The 21,612-nt window shown below is 49.5% G+C and overlaps 2 protein-coding genes across 3 annotated transcripts in view; one reads left to right on the top strand and one right to left on the bottom strand.

The window, feature by feature from the left end:
- Window positions 1–21,612, bottom strand: part of Brf1 (BRF1 general transcription factor IIIB subunit) — a 74,430-nt gene that overhangs the window by 18,448 nt on the left and 34,370 nt on the right. For both annotated transcript variants that reach the window (XM_069997423.1, XM_069997424.1), the window contains exons 4-7: window positions 21,092–21,123; window positions 17,859–17,931; window positions 6,344–6,493; window positions 3,697–3,790 (exon numbers count right to left, since the gene is read on the bottom strand). In XM_069997423.1, coding sequence (XP_069853524.1) covers window positions 3,697–3,790; window positions 6,344–6,493; window positions 17,859–17,931; window positions 21,092–21,123 — 349 coding nt within the window. The remainder of the gene's footprint in view (window positions 1–3,696; window positions 3,791–6,343; window positions 6,494–17,858; window positions 17,932–21,091; window positions 21,124–21,612) is intronic.
- On the top strand, window positions 13,665–16,048 carry Btbd6 (BTB domain containing 6). The gene is made up of 4 exons (XM_069997425.1): window positions 13,665–14,041; window positions 14,168–14,258; window positions 14,363–14,481; window positions 14,621–16,048. Exons 1-4 carry the CDS (start codon window positions 13,680–13,682, stop codon window positions 15,651–15,653), a joined length of 1,605 nt encoding a protein of 534 aa, XP_069853526.1. The 5' UTR covers window positions 13,665–13,679; the 3' UTR covers window positions 15,654–16,048.

Raw genomic sequence — 21,612 nt, 5'->3', positions numbered from 1 at the left:
AAGGCCTGAGCACTGTCCTTGAGGTGTTTTTTTTTTTTTTTTTTTTTTTTTGCTCAGGGCTAGTGCTCTACCACTTGAGCCACAGCTCCACTTCTGGCTTTTTTGGTGGTTAATTAGAGATAGGAGTCTCATGGGCTCTCCTGCCTGGGCAGGAGAGCTGCAATCCTCAGAATCAGCCTCGAGTAGTTAGGATTATAGGTGTCAATACTGGTGTCCAGTGGATCAAGATATCTTAAAAACAAACATCCTGGGAAAAACTTTAGGGAAAAATGACTCTTTGGTGCACTAAGAATATTTGCAAGGGGAAAAATGAGGGAGTAAAGGAAAAAGTGACATTGTCAAGAAGCACTGTACTTATAACCTGCAACCCCCTTAATACAACTACTTAGTAATAACAATTTGATAAAGAGAATTGGCAAAGGAAAATACCATGTAATGAATACCTGTCTTGAAGGAAGCACCTGGCAGAACCCAGCCTTTGTTTAAATCAGGTGTCAAGGGCCATATGGATATTATTATTTTGATGTTGTTTTCAATTTACTATTATTTTTTAACTTTTTTCCAATTTATTTTTATTTAGAGGTGATACACAACAGGGTTGCCATTCATGCATCAGGTAGTAAGTACATTTCCTTTTGTATAGTGTCATCTATTCCATCATTCTCTCCCATTACCTTTCTCCCCTCTCCACCCACGAGGTGCACAGTTCACTTTCATCTATGTCCAGTGCACTCCACTGCTGCAATTCTTCATCCTTTTATCTGGGATTCTGTGCCCTCCCTCCACAGATGTGCATGTGAATATACTATGCTTAAGGTAAAGAATAGAGTTATCAGCCGGGCGCCGGTGGCTCATGCCTATAATCCTAGCTACGGGGGCTGGGAAGATGGCTCAGTGGTAGAGCGCTTGCCTTGCATGCCTGAGGCCCTGGGTTCGATTCCTCAGCACCACATAAGCAAAATGAAAAAAGCCGGAAGTGGTGCTGTGGCTCAAGTGGTAGAGCGCTAGCCTTGAGCTAAAGAGCTGAGGGACAGCGCCCATGCCCAGAGTTCAGGCCCATGACCGGACCCCCCCCCCCCCCCAAAAAAAAAAAGATTACAAATCCTAGCTACTCAGGAGGCTGAGATCTGAGGATAGCAGTTCAAAGCAAGCCTGGGTAGGACTTTCCTGGCTGGTTTTGAACCGCAATCCTCAGATCTCAGCCTCCTGAGTAGCTAGAATGGCAGGCGTGAGCCACCAGTGCCCGGCCTATATTTAGTTTTTTGAGAAACCTCCAGACTGTTGTCCAGAGTGGTTGTACTAATTTACATCCCACCAGCAGTCCAGTAGGGTTCCTTTTTCCCCACAACCCTTCTAGCATTTTTGTGTGAATTCAAAACGTTGGCCAATCTTACTGGGGTGAGATGGAATCTTAAGAGTTGGTTTGATTTGCATTTCTTTTATGGCCAGTGATGATGAGCATTTCTTCATGTGTTTCTTTGCCATTCTTAACCTCTTCTTCTGAGAAGTCTCTTCTTAGTTCTTTTGCCCATTTAGTGATTGGTGTAGTAGGTTTCGGAGAAGTCAGTTTCTTGAGCTCCTTGTATATACTAGATATTAGGCTTTGTCTGATGTATTGCTGGTGTGTCTGATGTATTGCTGGTGAAGATCTTTTCCCAGTTGGGTTGTTTGTCTTTCTAGTTTAGTAACTATGTCCTTAGCTATGCAGAAACCTTTTATTTTAATGTAGTCCCACTTGTTGAGTCTCTTGCCTCTCCATTGTGCTCCTGGGACTCTGTACAAGAAGTTGCTGTCTGTGCCTGTAAGTTCTAATGTTTTTCCAGAGTTTCAGGTCTGACACTGTGGTCTTTGAGCATTTGGATATTATTAACAGAGGCAGATGGCTATGGGCAGCTGACAAAAAGCACACAAGAGAAGCCAGGTACTGGTGACTCACACATGTAATCGAAGCAACTCAGGAAGCTGAGAGCTGAGGATCCTGTTTTGAAGTCAGCACAAGCAAGAAAGTCTGTGACTCTTATCAACAATTAAGTACCAAAAAAGCCAGATGTGGAATTGTAGCTCAAGTGGCAGAGTGCTAGCCTTGAGCAAAAAAGCTCAAAGGACACACACACACACACACACACACACACACACACACGTGCGCGCGCGCACACGTGCACGTGTGCGTGTGCGCCGCTGGCTCACACCTGTAATTCTAGCTATTCAGGAGGCTGAGATCTGAGGATCACAGTTCAAAGCCAGCCTGAGTAGGAAAGTTGGTGAAACTCTTCTCCAATAAACTACTCGAAAACCGGAAATGGTGCTGTAGCTCAAGCGGTAGAGCTCTCGCCTTGAGCTGAAGAGCGCAAGGACAGTGCACAAGCCCAGAGTTCAAGCCCCACGACCGACCAAAAAAAAAAAAAAAAAAAAAGCATATGAGAAGCATATTTATCTATCCTATGGTGTACCAAATTATTTCATGGACCATGGTTTAAAGGAATACTCTGACATCTATGTCATAAGGACTCAAACTTTAAAAGCAGTCTAAGCTTTCAATCTCTGGATCTGATAGATAAAATAGTGTAACAGCAAGAATAATTAAATGTACCAGGACTACCACTTTGAGCCACCAGCTCCGAGCTTTTTTTTTTTTCTCCTTCATCTTAAATACACATGATATTAGAGCACTCATGGAACTTGTGATCAGATATTCCAGCATCCATGTCTGGGTTAGATGCTACTTATCTCTCCATTCCTTTGCTTTACTAATAAACTTTCTTGGTGTCTTACCTTCATCAGCAAATATTCTTTTGCAATAGTATCACAGCCGCAGTATCTAAAGGCCAGGTGGAAGCCTCTCCTCCCTAAAGCATTGCCAGCTCAGGTAACCCAACCACAACCGTGGGCTCATCAGTCTCCCTCTGACAGCTTCTCAGTCCCCACCCATCCTGTCACAAGCTCAAGTCCCTGGGAGTAAAGCCTACAATACTCTCATCTTTACTGTAACTCCCCCTGGGTTCGGATGTAAGACAGGAGGCCCCAGAATCTCCATCTGCCCTAAGTCAGGGCAGAGATTAGACATGTCTGTGTTGGCTAACAAGATTATCAACTCCTTTCCATTGTATATGGTCTTCAAAATGTTTAAAGATAATTGGAGTCTAAATATTCAAAGCAAAATAATTTCCCTCCTGCTTCTGGAAAGCTGCTATAACAGACGAACACAGCCATGGGATGGCAAGAGCTGTGATAAAGGCAATAGTGATTACAGTCTGCAGGCAGGTCTGCCTCCTGTTTATGTCATGGGGGTTTTTCCAGATAGGCTGTGAACAACTTGTCAACACTGCTGCCAAAGCAGGGGTGCAAAGCCTCTGCCACATAACTGGCTAGCTGGCTATGCCACTGGGCAAACAGACATAGTGACACCTGTCTGACTCTTAGCTTCCCATAGGGAGACAGCTCACTCAGGCTCAAAGACTGCACTGAATGGGTAAGGAGGCATCCACTGGACGCCAGGGCAGTCTTCCTGCCTGTTCCCTGACGTTGATGAGTTGGGGCATGGTGCACACATCTCGTATTGCTCTGCCCTGATTTAGCTTAGACACTAGAGCAGGAAGGCTGAGTGCCCCTGCAGGTCAGGCTGGTCCTAGGGGAGCAGCCGCAGTGCCAACAAGCAGCCTCCCTTGGTGGCCCCCACACCACGCCCAGCACACCCACCTCTTCCGCAGTGTGGATTCACATACTTTGACCACACTGATGACTTCTTTCACAGTTCTCCGGAAGTCATGCATTCGGGCAGCAACCAGAAGTGCTAGAAAAGAGCAAAAGGAAAACTGAACCACAAATGGGAACTAAGAAAACAATGTTTTCCCTTTCTGGTACTATGCTTGCTAGGCAGGAGTTCTATTATTTGAGTCGCTCCAGCAGCTTCTTTCAGGGTTAGTTTTTTGTTTTTTTTTGGGTTTCGTTGCCAGTCCTGGGGCTTGAACTCTGGGCCTGGGCACTATCCCTCAGCTCTTCATCTCAAGGCTAGTGCTCTACCACTTGAGCCACAGCACCACTTCTGGCTTTTTCTGTTTATGTGGTGCTGAGGAATCAAACCCAAGGCCTCATACATGCAAGGCAAGCACTCTACCACTGAGCCATCTTCCCAGCCCAGCCCAGCCCAGGTTGGTTGTTTTTGAGATAGGTCCCTTTATGCCTCTCTGGCTGGCTTGAGCTGTGATTCCCACCTGTGCTTCTCTCATCACTGTGATAACCGCTCACCACCTAGTCCAGCCATCTGTTAAAATGGAGTCTTAAGGGCTGGGAACAGGTGGCTCAGTGGTAGAGTGCTTGCCTTACATGCATGAGGCCCTGGGTTTGATTATTCAGCACCACATAAGTAGAAAAAGCCGGAAGTGGTGCTGTGGCTCAAGTGGTAGAGCACTAACCTTGAGCTGAAGAACTGAGGCCCAGAGTTCAGGCCCTACAATCAAAAAAAGAAAAGAAAAGAAAAGAAAAAAGAAAAAGATGGTGTCTTCAGCAGGGAGCCAGTGGCTCATGCCTATAATCCTAGTTATTCAGAAGGCTGCTGGGACCTGAGTATCAAGGTTTGAAGCCAGTCCAAGCAGGAAAGCCTATGAGACTCTTATCTCCAATTAATTACCAAAAGAGCTGAAAGTACAGCTGTGGCTCAAGTGGTAGAGTGCTAGCCTTCAGCAAAAGGAGCCCAGAGACAGGACCCAGGCCCTGAGGTCAAGCCTCAAAACTGGCATGCGCGCGCACACAGACACAGACACAGATGGAGTTTTTCAGAAAGAAGTCCAAAGGTACAATGGTATAATTCTTCTGAACAACTAACTAGTCATTTAATGAAAAGAATACCAGGAAGCTGAAACACGTTTTTTTGTGAGGGGAGAGGAAGGAGAAAAAGTAAGCAAATGCAATCATTATACAATATTATACATGGCATAAAAGTTGAACTATGTAACTTGAAGGTAGAGATGGGATAGGGAGAGATGGGGGAGAAGGATGGAAAGACTGACACTGTCAGGATGCATTGTACTCATCATCTAACTTGTGGAAGTGAAACCTCTTTGTACAACTACTGAAGATTTTTAAAAAATTTAAAAAGATGGAGCCTTGAAAAAATTTTATGCCCAAACTGGCCTCAAACGGAGATCCACTGATCTCTACCTCCTAAGTAGCTAGGATTACAGCCATAGAAAATTCTGCTAAAATCCTGGAGGGTGAGGGCTGAGCCTGGGCAAGATGAGTCTGTCACCAGGGCAGTGGTACGCTTGCCTGCTGCAGCAGCTCCTACAAGTGAGCGGAGAGGGATAGAATGGTACTCACCGTCCTTAAAGAGACAGATGCATGGTATGGAATTGCTAGGCAAAGATGTTCCCCAACTGTTAGGTTGTGGTAGCATTATATTCTACTTTGAAATACAGGGAAAATTAAAATAGGAAGTCTGAGAACGCCATATAACATTTCAAAGCACACAAGCTACCTCAGAAGTCACTGGTCTGTGAAACGCTGGTTGCAACAAAAGCTGAGGATTCTGAGGATGTGGCCCAGGGCGTGAAGCCACAGGTACTGGTGAATACATGTTCACCAGGGCCACTGCGGACCAAATGGGGCTGGAATCTGTAGCACAAATGTGGATGGCAGGTTTTAAGTGAAAACTGGATTCAGCTAGAATCAGTCCTGCTTGTGGCTGACTGTAGAAGCTGGTGCCTGGCACTCTTGAGAAGAAATAGTACCAGAAGAGCAATAGGGCTTTGCTGTCACTGGGGTTTTCCAAGGCAGGAGCCCTGGGCCAGGGTCCCACCCAGAGCATGCACAGCATTCCTCTGCGGTGGCCAGTATGAAGGTTCTCATCGTGGTGATCCAAACAACCACACTGCGGGCCCAGTGGCATCTCTGCCCAGGACTCAAGCCTCGGAGGTCACACCCTCACCACACTAAGCACAGGTAATCCATCATAAGTGGACAACCTGGGGTCAAGGCTAGAGCTCCCAGTTGGTCCCCCTCAGCCTCTGAAGATCTTGCTCCTTATGTGGGACCTACCACTGCAGGGTAGCAGGAAAGGTAATGCAAGTCCTCAAGGGCCGAGGACCTTCCTGGGCATACAAGACAGCTCTTAGTGTGAGGTCTGCTCTGGAAACAGAATCTACAACTCCCATGGGCTTGGCTGCTCCAGGGTCCAGGTAGAGGGCTGAATGGCTTAACTTAGTGATACAGATTTGTTCACCATGGCCCAGGTCCTGGATTTGATTTCCAGATCAAAGCATCAGGGAAGTATCAGGGGAAAAAAAGAACAGCACAGAAATATCCACCCAGTGACTGCCTCCTAGGGGCAGGCCCAGGGCCACCGTACCTGCTCCACAGAGGCCTGAGGGACGCCGGCCTGTGTGCATCCAGTCTCTCTTCATCCTTTGCAGGAGCCTCAGGGCTGTCATGGACACTTCATGGTTCTTCTCTCCAAACTCCAGCAGGTGGGCAAAGCGTGGGATGTATAGGCATGGATCTAAAGCAGATACATCACCTCAGTGTGTGTACACAAATTCATGACTGTGTGTTTATACCAGACAATAAAACACACCCCACACAACACTGCCCAGAGCGAGTGACCCTCTCCCACCTCTCCATGTACACAGGTCTCCCTGACCTTCTGCTGGAGGAGTGTTCTCACTGCACCTGGGAAGCTGCTGTTCCCACAGAGGACTATAGGAGGACTTCTACCCAGCAGCCTTTCATCAGAGAAGGCAACCCAACCCTGTCCTTAGTGTTTGGAGGGGTTAAGAGGTCAAGAACAGACAGGTATAGGCTCTGCATACAAACCACCTTGTGAACTCACTGGGTGACTTGTGTCAGCCCACGCATGCTGAGAGGTGCTTGGATGGGCAGTGACAGGGCTTCCAGGGACAGGTTTATGTGCACACACATGCACACAAATGCTCCTTAAAGCAGTGGGCACTCAGTCATGTACTGGGAAAGCAAGGGTTTTATAGAGGTCATGACTGGGGCCAGCAATAATGACCAGGTCACTTGATGAAATCCGTTTATAATGCAATGTCTTAAATGCACTGAAGGAAACAACACATAGGGACAGAGACGATCAAGAGAGATTGTCCAAGAGAGCCTCACTAAAGGTGGTCCATTAAGACTCAGAGGAGGCAGTCAAGAGAGCCAGGGCAGCAGACAGGCCCTGGGAAAAGATGTGGGAGAGCAATGGCTAGTAACAGAAAGCCCTGTAGGTATGGGGAGTCAAGTCAGTTAATTCACCTTGAGATAGCAGGGAGGTGGAGCCTAGAGCACAGAGGCTCACTGATACCCAGAACCCTCCTCCCTAACTTCCAATTGACCTCCCTCTGTGGCTCCTACAGTCCTAAGGGCTCAATTCTCAGCTCAAATAAAGACCCAGAGAAGGAATCGGAGCACTCTGCTGCATGCCTGTGATCCAAGCTACCGAGGAGGCAAAGGCAGAAGGATCCTGAGTCAAGAAGTCCCAGGTTATCCTGGACTAAAACAAACACTGCTTCAAAAAGGAAGAAAGGGTGCTGGTGGCTCAAGCCTGTAATTCTAGCTATTCAGCAGACTAAGATCTGAGGATTGTGGTTCCAAGCCAGCCCAGGAATACAAGTCCAAAAGACTCTTATCTCCAATTAACCCCCAGAAAACTGGAAGTGGCGATGTGGCTCAAAGTGGTAGAGCACTAGCCTTGAGCAACCTTGAGCAAAAGAGCTCAGGGACAATAAACAACCAACAACAAAGGAATAAAGGAAGGGAGGGAGGGAGGCAGGAAGGGAAAGGAAGGGAAGGGAAGGGAAGGGAGAGAGGGAGGAGAGGAGAGGAGAGGGGCGGGGAGAAAAGGGAAGAGGAGGGAAGGAAGGAAGGAATGGAGAGGAGGAGAAGGAAGAGGAGAAAGGGGGAGGGAGAAAAGGAAAGAAAAAGAGAACTGAAGGCATAATTCAGATGTAGAAGATATCAAACTCCATTACAGAGAAAACAGAGATAGTGAGAGAGAAGTCAAATTAGACAAAGGGATGGAGAAGCCATGTGGTATATGTGGGATTACAACCTTTAACATCTTTACTTTCTAGCAATGTTATTTATTCATTTATTTATTAACATTTATTTTTTGTGCAGGTACTAGGACTTGAACTCAGGCCTGGGCATTCTTTTTTTAGCTTTTTCACTCAAGGCTGGCATTCTATCACTTGAGCTATAGCTCTACTTCTGTTTGTTTGTTTTTTGGAGGTGCTGGGGATGATTAATTGGAAACCAAGTCTCACACAGGGTGCTGGTGGCTCCTTCCAATAATCCTAACTATTCAGGAGGCTAAGGTTCAAAGCCAGCCTGAGCAGGAAAGTCTATGAACTCTATGTATGTATGTATGTATGTATGTATGTATGTATGTAGATTGTAGAGCTTGAACTAAGGGACTGAATGCTGTCCCTGAGCCTCTTTGTGCTCAAGGCTAGTGCTCTACCGCTGAGCCACAGCGCCACTTCCAGTTTTTTAGTTAATTGGAGATAAGAGTCTCACAAGGATTTTTTTACCCCATGGTGGCTTCAAACTTCAGTCCTCAGATGTTAGTTTCCTAAGTAGCTAGGATTACAGGTATTTTTTTTTTTGGGGGGGGGTCCAGTCATGGGCCTGAACTCTGAGCCTGGGCGCTGTCCCTCAGCTCTTCAGCTCAAGGCTAGCACTCTACCACTTGAGCCACAGCGCCACTTCCGGCTTTTTTCTTTTTGCTTATGTGGTGCTGAGGAATCGAACCCAGGACCTCAGGCATGCAAGGCAAGTGCTCTACCACTGAGCCACCTTCCCAGCCCTAGGATTACAGGTATGAGCCATTGGCACCTGGCTTATGAACTACTTTTTCTTTTTTGTTGTGGGGCTTGAACACTGGGCCTGGGTGCCTGTCCCTGAGCTCTTCAAGCTCAAGGCTAGCTTTCTACCAGTTGAGCCACAGTGCCAATTCCGGTTTTCTGGTGGTCAATTGGAGATAAAAGTCTCACGGACTTTCCTGCCCAGGATGGCTTTGAACCCTGATCCTCAGACCTCAGCTTCCTGAGTAACTAGGATTATAGGTATGAGCCACCGGAGTCCAGCTATTCTATTTCTAATAAAACATTAGCCTTCAAAATTAGACCTTAGCTGGGTGCTGGTGGCTCACGCCTATAATCCTATCTACTCAGGAGGCTGAAATCTGAGGATCTCGGTTCAAAGCCAGCTGGGGCTAGAAAGTCTGTGAGACTTTTATCTCCAATTAACCACCAGAAAACCAGAAGTGGCACTGTGGTTCAAGTGGTAGAGCACTAGCCTTGAGCTGAAGAGCTTCGGGACAGTGCCCAGGCCCCAGAGTTCAAGACCTACAACCAACAAAACAAAACAAAAAAACTAGACCTTATTTTGATCTGTATGGGACTTTGACACTAACCGCTGACATAGAAAATTGTGAGAGGGATGGTAGATGACACCTGTAATCCTAGCTACTTGCAAGGTAAAGACTATGGTACCCCAACTCAGCCAATAGAACGATGGATATAAGCCAAGAGTTGGCTGCTCATGCCTATAATCTTAGCTACTCAGAAGGCCTTGAGATCTGAGAATCTCCGCCATTTGAAGTCAGCCTAGGCAGAAAAGTCCATGAAACTTTTATTTCCAATTAAACAGCAAAACGTTGTAAGTGGAGGTGTAGATCAAGTGACAGACTGCCAACCTTGAGCAAAACACCAAGTGAGGGGCTGGGAAGGTGGCTCAGTGGTAGAGCGCTTGCCTTGCATGCATGAGGCCCTGGGTTCGATTCCTCAGCGCCACATAAGCAAAAAGAAAAAAGCCGGAAGTGGCGCTGTGGCTCTAGTGGTAGGGCACTAGCCTTAAGCTGAAGAGCTGAGGGACAGTACCCAAGCTCAGAGTTCAGGCCCCATGACAGACAGACAGACAGACAGACAGACAGACAGACAGACAGACAGACACACACACACACACACACACACACACACACAAAATACTTGTTGGGACAGGGAAGGTGGCTCAGTGGTAAAATGCTTGCCTCACATGCATGAGGCCCTGGGTTCTATTCCTCAGCACCACATAAGCAGAAAAAGCTGGAAGTAGCTCTGTGGCTCAAGTGTAGCGTGCTTTACTTGAGCTGAAGAGCTGAGGGACAGCGCCCAGGTCCAGAGTTCAGGCCCCACGACCGACCAAAAAAAAAAAAAAAAAGTGAGAGTGTGAGGCACTGAGTCTAATGCATAGCACCAAATGGCAGCATAGACCTCTGTCTGGAATCTCAGTACTACAGAGGTAGAGCAGGCAAACTTGTGAGTTTGAGGCCAGTTTGAGCTATGTACGAGTTTCAAGGTCAGACTGGGCAATATAACAAGACTGTCTAAAAAAACGGTACTGGTAAAGATTTTAAGATAAATAAATCAGGACAGTAGGGTGAAGCACGAGAGGAACACAGCACTTTAATTAGGGAAGAAAAAATAAAAACTATGTGAGATTATTGCAAATTCAAACATAAAGCACATGATGTTATTTTGAATAAAAAGGAACAGGAAATACTGTTTACAAGTGTCACCCCTGGTAACACATGCCTGCAAACCAAGAATTCGGGGAGTTGAAACAGGAGGACCACAGTTCAAGGATGACTTGGGTGACCAAGTCAGACTCTGTTTGAAAAGGTAGCTACAGACTTCCAATTAACATGACTAATAGACAAGGGATGTCAAAAAGGATAAAAATGATAGGAATATATACAGGAAAATGTCAGTAATATTCAAGATAAAATAGTAAAATTTGTAGTTACATAGTAATAGAGCTGGAATAACACAAAGCAAGGAGCACTAGAAATAGAAATTTCAAAATCACAATGATGAGTGCTTTTAACACAATTTTTTCATATTTGAGAATTAGGAAAAAAGGAAAGAATAAAGGGAAATTAGGACACATCACTACAGACTCAATTTAGCAAATGGATTTTAAATTCTCTATCTTACAAAGTAGGAAGAGGGGAAGAGTTATGAAAATGGTTGTGTTTTATTGAAGAAAGGAACTCTCAGAAACTCTCGAGAAGAGAAAGCTAAAAAGCAAGGCCTTTGATCCCCCCCCCAAGTGACTAAAATTACAAAGAATAATAAACAACAATCTTCTTACCTCCAAACATTATTGGAAAATTTTAAAAAGCAATGCTTTGGATAAGTTTCTATACTTAAGCACCTTTCATAAATAAGGAACGATAAAAGTAAGGAAGGGAGCAGTTAAATAGAAAATAAAATTATTTAAAGTAGACAAAAGGACTTCTAAAAGTTAAGAATAAATCTGTAAAACTTACTAACCACTACAGCATAAAGACATACAGACTAATGCAACAAAGAACAAGGAAATAAGCCCTTGCATTCGGGTCACATGATTTCTGACAAGGTGCCAAAAAGACACAATGGGATAGAGTAGTCTCTCCTGAAAAGAAAGGGGTAAAGTGGGGTGGGGGGAGATCAGATTTCCACATGCAGACCAAAGAACACCAAGCTTTTTTTTTTTTTTTTTTTTTTTGGGGTCCGGTCTTGGGGCTTGAACTCTGGGCCTGGGCGCTGTCCCTCAGCTCTTCAGCTCAAGACTAGCACTCTGCCACTTGAGCCACAGCGCTACTTCCGGCTTTTTTTCTTTTTGCTTATGTGGTGCTGAGGAATCGAACCCAGGGCCTCAGGCATGCAAGGCAAGCGCTCTACCACTGAGCCACCTTCCCAGCCCCTGAACACCAAGCTTTATCTTGCACCATACATAAAAATTAACAGCACAGGGCTGGGAAGGTGGCTCAGTGGTAGCGTCCTTGCCTTGTATGCATGAGGCCCTGGGTTCGATTCCTCAGCACCACACAAGCAAAAAGAAAAAAGCCGGAAGTGGCGCTGTGGCTCAAGTGGTAGAGCGCTAGCCTTGAGCTGAAGAGCTGAGGGACAGCACCCAGGTCCAGAGTTCAGGCCCCACGACCGGACCCAAAAAAAAAGAAAAAGAAAGAGAAAATTAACAGCACAGGCCAAAGACCCCAGCATAAGACTTGAAACTATAAAGGTCCTGAAAGGAAACACTGGAAAAACATTATTGGCAATGATTCAACAAAAGTAGAAATAGACTTAAAAGAAAAAGAGAAGGATAATGGGATGGATGAGGAAAGAAAGGAGAGCAAGTGAATCTACAAAATGGGAGAAAATATATACAAATCATATATCTGATCAGGGTTAATTCTCAGAATATAGAAGGTAATTCCACAAAGAACACTGAAAGAAACTGATAAGAAAAGGACAAAGAGCCAGGTGCCAGTGGCTCATGCCTGTAACCCCTAGCTATTCAGAAGGCTGAGATCTGAGACTGTTAGCTCCAATAAACTACTCAGAAAAAGCTTAAACGGTGCTGTGGCTCAAGTGGTAGAGCACTAGCCTTGAGCCAAAGAAGCTCAGGGACAGTGCCTAGGCCCTGAGTTCAAGCCCCAGCACTGGAAAAAAAAGAAAAAGAAGGCAAAGAGCTTGAATATACATTTCACCAAAGGAAACATGCAAATGAAAAGATGCTCAACATAATCATTAGGAAAATACAAGTCAAAACCACACAATACTAACTCACATCCACTACTATAGCTACTGTAAGCATTATGCCCACCTTTGGTCCTCAGCTCCACCCAGACCTGAGCTCCTCCCAGCCCTGGAATTCTGGCCATACAGCTGGCCCTTCCCTCTCTCTGCCCAGACCCACCTGAGCTCCCACCTACCTCACTTCCTGCCCCAGACCTTCCTGCTACCTGGATAGGAAAGGGTGCTGTGTCTCCCTCTCCAGGCGGGGTGGGGGGAGGGCTGGGGGGAGGTGAGCGGGAATATGGCTCCACTAGTAAACCTTGTAATAATCTTTATCCTGTGCTTGTCTGCCTCTGCGTGGTCCCCTGGGATGGATGTGATAGATCCTTTCAGCTACCTACTATCAAAAAAACGGAAAATTAACATGTTCTCGGGGAGAACTCAATCTACCTGTGCACACTGCTGGTGGGAATGAAAATGTAAGAAAGGACTCTCAAATCTTTCTCAAAAATGAAATGAAGCTGGCGCTGGTAGCTCACGTCTGTAATCCTAGGTACTAAGGAGGCTGAGATCTGAGAATCGCATTTAGAAGCCAGCCTGGCCAGGAAAGTCCTTAGGACTTTTATCTCCAAGTAACCACCAAAAAAGCTGGAAGTTGAGCTGTGGCAGCCCCAAGCCCTGAGTTCAAGCCCCAGGGCTGACATTGAAAATAATGGCCAGCTGCACGTCTACACGGGTACGGGGGTGGCGACAGCATCATCACAACGGCTGACACACCACCCCAGGGTGGCAGGTGAAGATAGATGCACGCGGTGGAACGGTCCTCGCAAAACAAAATATGGGGGTGGGGGGTCGTCTCCCGTTGCTGGGCTGCTGAGGGCGACAAGGAGCGCGTCCACAGGCGCTGCGGGGCGGCAGTCTGCGTGGCTCCACAGCGCATGAGCAGCGGCCTGCGTGCCCGCCGGACAGGAGCACCCGGGGGCGGGGCCTCGGGCACGGGGCGCTCGACGCACTGTGGAGGCGCCGGTGACGCGCCGGTGACGCGCCGGTGACGGCGGCGCGCTGGCGTAGCAGGTACGTGCTGGCCGGCGCCCCGGCCGGGCGGGCTCGGCTGGGGGCGGGCGCGGGCTCCGCGGCCCCATGCTGCTGCCGCTGGCCTGCCTGCACGGGCGGGTGGCGCAGTGCCTCACCTCGTTGCTGGTGCTCGCAGAGCCGCTGCCCAGGCCGCGGCGCGGCGCGCGGGAGCCCGGCGCGGCCAGGGCCAAGGCCGCCCCCGCCGCCCCGCCCGCGAAGATGGCCGCCGAGCTGTACCCCACCCCCGGCGCGGCGGCCGCCACCGACATCGCCAACAGCAACGCGGCGGCGGGCAGGAAGGCCGGCCCCCGCAGCCCGCCCCGCCCGGCGCCCGCGCCGCCGCCGTCCCCGCCCGCGCCGCCGGCCCCCGACAACAACAACCCCGAGAGTCCGCACTGGCAGTCCTTCCACCCGACCCTGCGCGAGAGGTGAGCCGCGGCCGCCGCCGCCCGCCGGGCCCGGGCCGGGCCGACCCTGCCCCGCCCTGGCCCCGACCCGGCCCGGCCCCGGCCCCGCCCTGGCCCCCGTCCAGCCGTGTGCCTCTGCCTTTGCAGGAACGCGCTGATGTTCAACAACGAGCTCATGGCCGACGTGCACTTCGTCGTGGGGCCCCTGGGAGCCTCCAGGCGCGTGCCCGCCCACAAGGTGGGTAGGGGCGCGGCCCCGGCCCTGGCCGGCGCGGCTGGACGCCGTCTTCCCGGGCCTTCCTGGCTGCCGGCTGGCTAACGGCGACTCTCTCTCACCCGCAGTACGTCTTGGCCGTGGGCAGCTCTGTCTTCTATGCCATGTTCTACGGGGACCTCGCGGAAGTCAAGTCGGAAATTCACATTCCCGACGTGGAGCCTGCTGCCTTCCTGGTCTTGTTAAAGTAAGTGCTGTGCTCCAGGGCTGAAAGGATGGATGGGGTGGTTCCTTTCTGACGGTCCCGGGGAAGCCTCTGCAGACCGGAGCCCAAAGGCTCCTCCCCCGCCAGCCCCGGCAGCCCCCCGAGTTCATGCCTTGCTCAGGTACCTGTACAGCGACGAGATCGACCTGGAGGCAGACACAGTGCTGGCCACGCTGTATGCTGCTAAGAAGTACATTGTGCCCGCGCTGGCCAAAGCCTGTGTCAACTTTCTGGAGACAAGTCTGGAAGCCAAAAATGCCTGCGTCCTGCTGTCCCAGAGCCGGCTATTTGAGGAGCCTGAGCTGACCCAGCGCTGTTGGGAGGTCATCGATGCCCAGGCCGAGATGGCTCTGCGCTCTGAAGGCTTCTGTGAAATTGACCGGCAGACACTGGAGATCATTGTGACCAGGGAGGCCCTCAACACCAAGGAGGCAGTGGTCTTCGAGGCTGTCCTGAACTGGGCCGAGGCGGAGTGCAAGAGGCAGGGCCTGCCAGTCACCCCACACAACAAGAGGCACGTCCTGGGGCGAGCTCTCTATCTTGTCCGAATTCCAACCATGACCCTGGAGGAGTTTGCCAATGGTGCTGCACAATCAGACATCTTGACCTTGGAGGAGACCCACAACATCTTCCTGTGGTACACAGCAGCCAACAAGCCTCTCCTTGACTTCCCTCTGACCAAGAGGAAGGGCCTGGCCCCACAGAGGTGCCACCGTTTCCAGTCTTCTGCCTATCGCAGCAACCAGTGGCGGTATCGTGGACGCTGTGACAGCATCCAGTTTGCAGTGGACAGAAGGGTGTTTATTGCTGGTCTGGGACTGTATGGGTCCAGCTCCGGGAAGGCCGAGTACAGTGTGAAGATAGAACTCAAGCGGTTGGGAATGGTCCTGGCGCAGAACCTGACCAAGTTTGTATCAGACGGATCCAGCAACACCTTTACAGTCTGGTTTGAGCACCCGGTCCAGGTAGAGCAGGACACCTTCTACACTGCCAGTGCTGTCCTGGATGGCAGTGAGCTCAGCTACTTTGGGCAGGAGGGGATGACAGAAGTACAGTGTGGGAAGGTGGCTTTCCAGTTCCAGTGCTCCTCAGACAGCACCAATGGGACTGGGGTCCAGGGTGGGCAAATCCCAGAGCTCATCTTCTATGCATGAAGCCGTGAGAGGGCTTGCCACCTGCCCTTCCTTGTAGGAGGCCTCCCTGGCAAGTGTGTGGGAGGTGCAGGACACTGCTGACTGCCTTATTGACACTGGTAATGCTTCTCCCAGCAGCCAGGGCCCAATGTCCCCAATGGCTGAGTCCTAGGTGTTTCCTGTACACTGAGGTACATGCCTCAAGAAAGTGGGCAGGTATGAGGCAGGCCCCAGACACCTGCCCAGTGGCATTCAACAACTTTGAGGGTACATGGACACTTCTCCTACCCTTCTGGATTCTAAGTGGCTCTAGGCTTACCTTGAGACTTTTCCTTCAAACCCCAAGTTGCTGAAAAGTCACTTAAAATACTTTATCTATTTAAGTGGATTTTCATAATAAAGGTTTAACAAAACCATGTGTAGGTAAAGTGAGTGAGAGTTATAAATTGGGGTGTTCTCTTTCTCAGACAGCTGAGAAGAGCTGCCATGGAAAAAGCCGTAATTGCTGAACAGTGCTACGTGGTCAGAAACACATCATCAAGGGAGCTATTCTGTCCCTGAGACTCCTGTATAGTATCGAGGTTGGCTTTCTCTCCAGGGCTACAGCTAAGGACACTGTGGAAGGCCAGGTATATGGCCATTCCAGAGCATCAAAGTCTTAGCCGGGTGCCAGTGGCTCACGCCTGTCATCCTAGCTACTCAGGAGGCTGAGAACTGAGGATCGCCTTTCAAAGCCAGCCCGGGCAGAAATATCCGTGAGATTCTTTTTTTTTTTTTTTTTTTTGGGTCCGGTTGTGGGGCCTGAACTTTGGGCCTGGGCGCTGTCCCTCAGCTCTTCAGCTCAAGGCTAGCGCTCTACCACTTGAGCCACAGCGCCACTTCCGGCTTTTTTCTTTTTGCTTATGTGGTGCTGAGGAATCGAACCCAGGGCCTCATGCATGCAAGGCAAGCGCTCTACCACTGAGCCACCTTCCCAGCCCCATCCGTGAGATTCTTATCTCCAATAAACCACTAGAAAACTGGAAGTGGTGCTGTGGCTCAAGCGGTAGAGCGCTCACCTTGAGCTGAAGAGTGCAGGGACAGCGCCCAAGCCCCACGACCGGCAAAAAAACAAAACAAAAAAGTCCTACTGCAGAAGACATATTCAAGAGGCCAGCTGTGCTTCACTGTGGGTAAAGGAGCTCCCCAGCCCTGGTCTTTGTTCTCCATGGCTGTGCACCCAGGTACTTGCTTTGTCTTGCAAATCCTCAGCTTGACCACCAAGGATAGGAATGGCCCCACCAGCAGTGACATGGCCTCCAGGGACATGCTGTAGGCCCCAGCCTAGTATGCTTGTGTGGCTACTGCCAAGCACCAGGATCTCAGCCCTCCACCCCAGCCCCTGGTAGTGCTTTGTTACCACAGAGAGACACTGATGGGTCAGGAGCAAGGAAAAGCCCACCTCCCTCTTGATAACAAAACTCATAGTGGCTGGGAGAGTGCCTGCCTCCAAGAGCTGCTATCATCCCTGTGAGGAGGCTGTGCCTTCCTCAAGGCACCTGCAGGCCAGACATGATCAAAGCCTGTAAAAACAAGGGAGGCTTCCCCAAAAAGAAATGTACTCAAGCCGGGCGCTGGTGACTCACGCCTGTAATCCTAGCTACTCAGGAGGCTGAGATCTGAGGATGGCGGTTCAAAGCCAGCCCAGGCAGGAGAGACCGTGAGACTCCTATCTCCAATAAACCACCAGAAAACCGGAAGTGGCGCTGTAGCTCAAGTGGTAGAGCCCTCGCCTTGAGCTGAAGAGCTGAGGGACAGCGCCCAGGCCCAGAGTTCAAGCCCCACGACCGACAAAAAAAAAAAGAAATGTACTCATTACCTGACTTATGAAATGGTAACCGCTCTGTGCAACACCTTAGTAATAAAATTATATTTAAACAAATAAGGCAGGCTCCCAACATGTGGTACTATACCCTTTTCCCTCTGTCTACGCTCTGGTGCACACTCAGGCTCTGGCAGCAGGTCTAGGTTTGCTCCAAAACTAAAACCCTACCCTGCTGTACCATCAGCAGATTTTAGGAGTTATTCTTGCCTTGGGGTCCTACATGTTTTATTCCCCCAACTCTGGAGCACTTTGGCAGGCTAGTTTGCAGGTGTTCCTGCCTAAGCGCAGCCTACCGATAGCTGGCACGTTGTTGCAGAGCTCCCCAGGGCCGAGTGGCACCCCGTAAAGCCTGCCAAGCTTACCTATGGCTGGCGCGTTGATACAGAGCTCCCTCGCCAAAAGCAGAAACGTCTTTCCCAGCACATACACGTTTACCTGTGAAAATAGCCAGAAATGCATTGGTGTTAAAAGAATGTGTGTGCATGTGCACAGCCTGCATGTATGTGCTGTTTCTGGGCTCAAGCCAGCACTCCACCACTTGAGCCACAGCTCCACTTCTAGCTTTTTGGTGGTTAATAGGAGATAAAATCTCATGGACTTTCTTTTCTAGGCTAGCTTCAAACTGTGATCCTCAGATTTCAGCCTCCTTAGTAGCTAAAATTAACTGACCTGACCAACCAGTACCCAGCTCTTTTTTAATCTTTTCCTTTTTTCTTTTTCTGGTCAGTCATAGGGCTTGAACTCAGGGCCTTGGGTGCGGTCCCTGAGCTTTTTTCTGCTCAAAGCTAGCACTGTCACCACAGCTTGACTTCTGGTTTTCTGGGAATTGGAGATAAGATTGTCACAAACTTTCCCGCCTAGGCTGGCTTTGAGCCACAATCCTCAGATTTCAGCCTCCTGGCTATCTTTCTTTCTTTTTTGTCGATTGTAGGGCTTGAACTCTGGGTCTGGATGCTGTCCCTCAGCTCTTCAGCTCAAGATGAGCACTCTACCACTTGAGCTACAGCACCACTTCCGGTTTTCTAGTGGTTTAATGGAGATAAGAGTCTCTCACACACTTTCCTGCCCAGGCTGGCTTTGAACCACGATCCTTAGATCTCAGCCTCTTGAGTAGCTAGGATTATAGGTGTGAGCCACTGGCACCCGGCCTGGCTATCTTTTTCTTAAAGTGCCTCTTTTTCTGCTCAGACTTCAAAGAATCCAATGTCAGAGCTCCCTGCTGGCCCACAGAGCACCCAATCTCTCAGAATTAGGTGGTCTCTACTGGCCTGCAGATCAGAAGTGTCTATCTTCTTTCTAAGCAGCTATTTAGGCTCCTCTCCAAATTACATTTGCTGGCGGGGGGGGGGGGGGGGAGAGAAACAACAAAATACCTGTAGGGTGTGGTCAGAGTGCCCACTGTACTTGATTCAGAATCAGTATGACCTGCTTGCCATCCTCAGGCCAGCCACACTTTAACCCTGTACTCCCAGGCGTGCACAGATCTCAGCCTCCACCTTGTTGCTGGGGGGGTTCCTCCACTGCTCCCTCCATATCTTCCTCAGAGGCCCCTGCCATGGCTCCCTCCTTGCCCTCGTGGGAACACGGTCACATGGGTCACATATCAGGAAAGCGAGGACCTAGCCTGTGTGTAGAACCCCAGGTGCTCAGGGTAGCCCTGTAATGGACCATAGTATCAGCCCCAAGGAACCCAGCACTGGCCTGAGGTGTGGGCAGGTGGTGAGGGGGATGCTTCTGGGTGGGACCAGGCAGGTTCAGAGCAGGCCACGCAGTGTGGAAGATATAAAGGGCCAATAAAGCCCAGGTTCCCTAACCCATGCAAGTCTCTCTTGCTCTTAGCTCCCTGAGGACCCAATTGCTACTCTGGCCCAGGCTTACCCGAGACTCCAGGACTCACCATTTAATCAGCCTGGCTTTGCAGTACAGCTTTTCCAAAGAATTCCTTACCTAATTAATCCTGGCCTATGGGCCCCTAGGCAAAGCCCCTTTTCCTGACATGAAGGTAGCACCCATGGGTGCTTGCAGACTTCAAGGAGCAGGGAGCCTAAGGAATGACACACTGTGAGGTTCACATCAGAGGCAGGAAGTAGAGAGAGGGTTTGGGACACATCAGCAAGGAGTCAGCCTGCGGGGAGGGCTGGGGCTGGATCCGACATCCAAGCAGCCTAGGCGGTGGCTTACTGGTTACCTCCTGCCTCTGGCTGAGGTTCTCCCAAGGCTCCATCGTAAGCACTGATAGCTCACAGTGCACCTTCTAAACCAGTGCTACCTTCTACAAGTCCCTAGATCATCCTCCAAGCTGTATGAATGGACTGAATCCATGTGTGGTGTGTGAGCACGCACGTGGGTAGTGCGTATAAATGTCTAATGTGTACAGTGTTAGTGACATTGGTGTGCAACATGAGCACACCAGAGGCAGGAGCTGGAGGGAGAGCTTAGAACATGATAGCAGTGAGTCTGACATGTGCCCTTCCCAGAAGCATTCTGGCCCTTGTGCTAGATCTGTGCAAGCCTCTGTTTAGGCCATGTCATTCTGATACTGGGACACCCAGCTCCCACTGAAGAGCTGGCCCTAACCTCGGTCTGCCCACTTCCCTCACACTCCTTACCATCTTACCCTGGGTCCAGAGGGACACAGGTGGATGATGAGACATGAGTGCTGGCCCTGGTGGTACCAGTCTTTCCTAGGAAGTCACTGGGCTGGAAACCAGGTCATATGGCCTTGCCCTGAGCTGAGTACAATGCATCTGAGAGGCAGTCACTAAATTATCACAATTCCAACAAGTTATTTTTAGTCTGACCACAAAATATTTCACCAATAGCTGCTTAGAGATGCCATATATAAAGACAGCTGGAAAGACAAAAATACAAGGTACCATCTGAGTCAAGTCAGTCTAACTGTTGACCATTCCTGGAAAGCACTGAGCTCAATCATCAGAAGTGGTAGCCTGGCCTACAGCTCTCGGGGTCCCTGAGGGCACCCCGATCTACATGGGAGATTTTTGTCTTTGGCATGAAATCCATGGTATCTTCATGCTGCTATTACCTTCCTTTTCCACGACATATCTCTTTCCTAGTTCTCAGCAGATGATTAAATAGACCTCCAGCCTTGCTATAACCCAGGGAATGGTCTGAGGACTTGAGTCAACCTACAGCTAGCCCCATAGTCTCAGTCCACAAGCTCCCCGGACACCAGTTCCCCACAATGTTTAGTTGTCTGAAAAAGAGCAAGGCAACAGAAAGGGCTTTCTCAGTACTAGAAAAGCAGGTGACTCCACAGTTCAAAATGCAGGCATAGGGGCCAATTTTCCTTACTTTGTAAAGACTCTCCCTTGCCTAGCACCAAAATTCACATGCATTTCCCAAATGATTCTAATGAGGGACTGTATGGGTCCTGGATGGAACTATGACAGTGAACTATGCTAACAGCTGCCTTCTCCCACCCGACAAGCCTGGGCCCTCCCTGCACTGCCTGTCTACCCTGCAGCGGCTTTCTACCACACAGGCAGCACAGATAGGCCCCAGGTGTATGGAGACAGGCTAGGCCCCAGTCACCCCTGCAGGTAGGGAAAGGCATAGAAATAAAGAGATATACCTGGAGCAGGTCACTGAGGTCGAGGAGCATGTCTGCAGCTGGAGTTAAGGAACATTTACACAGAGGCTACCAGGACCACTCATCCAGGGAGCTGAAGCATCACTGTCAAATCTAAACCAGCACCTGGTCAGGGAGGTGAAGGCCATGATGGAACTTGAGGCCTCACATCAGGCCTGGCCAGAACCTTTGCTGCTTCAGAAACAGAGGGAGAACTCCTGGAATCTACTTCCAGGATGGGGCATAGGAGGTATGGGGAGCAAGATCTGGGAACCATAAACAGGGCTTTAGTTCTTGTACACCTGCCACTTAGGTGTCTGCCACACAGGGTCCTCTGACTCAACACAGCATGGAAACACACATAACACTCAAGCAGCATTTTTTTTTTTTTTTTGGGTCGATCGTAGGGCTTGAACTCTGGGTCTGGGTGCTGTCCCTGTGCTCTTCAGCTCAAGATGAGCACTCTACCGCTTGAGCTACAGCGCCACTTCCGGTTTTCTAGTGGGTTATTAGAGATAAGAGTC

The sequence above is a fragment of the Dipodomys merriami genome, unplaced genomic scaffold (genome assembly GCF_024711535.1).
Source record: "Dipodomys merriami isolate MVZ:Mamm:240054 unplaced genomic scaffold, mDipMer1.0.p SCAF_50, whole genome shotgun sequence".
NCBI lineage: Eukaryota > Metazoa > Chordata > Mammalia > Rodentia > Heteromyidae > Dipodomys > Dipodomys merriami.
The sequence above is the reverse complement of the archived record's forward strand: the minus strand, read 5'-3'. Positions and strand labels throughout refer to the sequence as shown.

Excerpts from the sequence above, each read along its gene's own strand:
- Btbd6 (XM_069997425.1), top strand. The coding sequence starts at position 13,680 with ATGCTGCTGCCGCTGGCCTGCCTGCACGGGCGGGTGGCGCAGTGCCTC. Across the intron at positions 14,042-14,167 it reads CACCCGACCCTGCGCGAGAG|GAACGCGCTGATGTTCAACA; the intron begins GTGAGCCGCGGC and ends CTGCCTTTGCAG. Across the intron at positions 14,259-14,362 it reads GGCGCGTGCCCGCCCACAAG|TACGTCTTGGCCGTGGGCAG; the intron begins GTGGGTAGGGGC and ends TCTCACCCGCAG.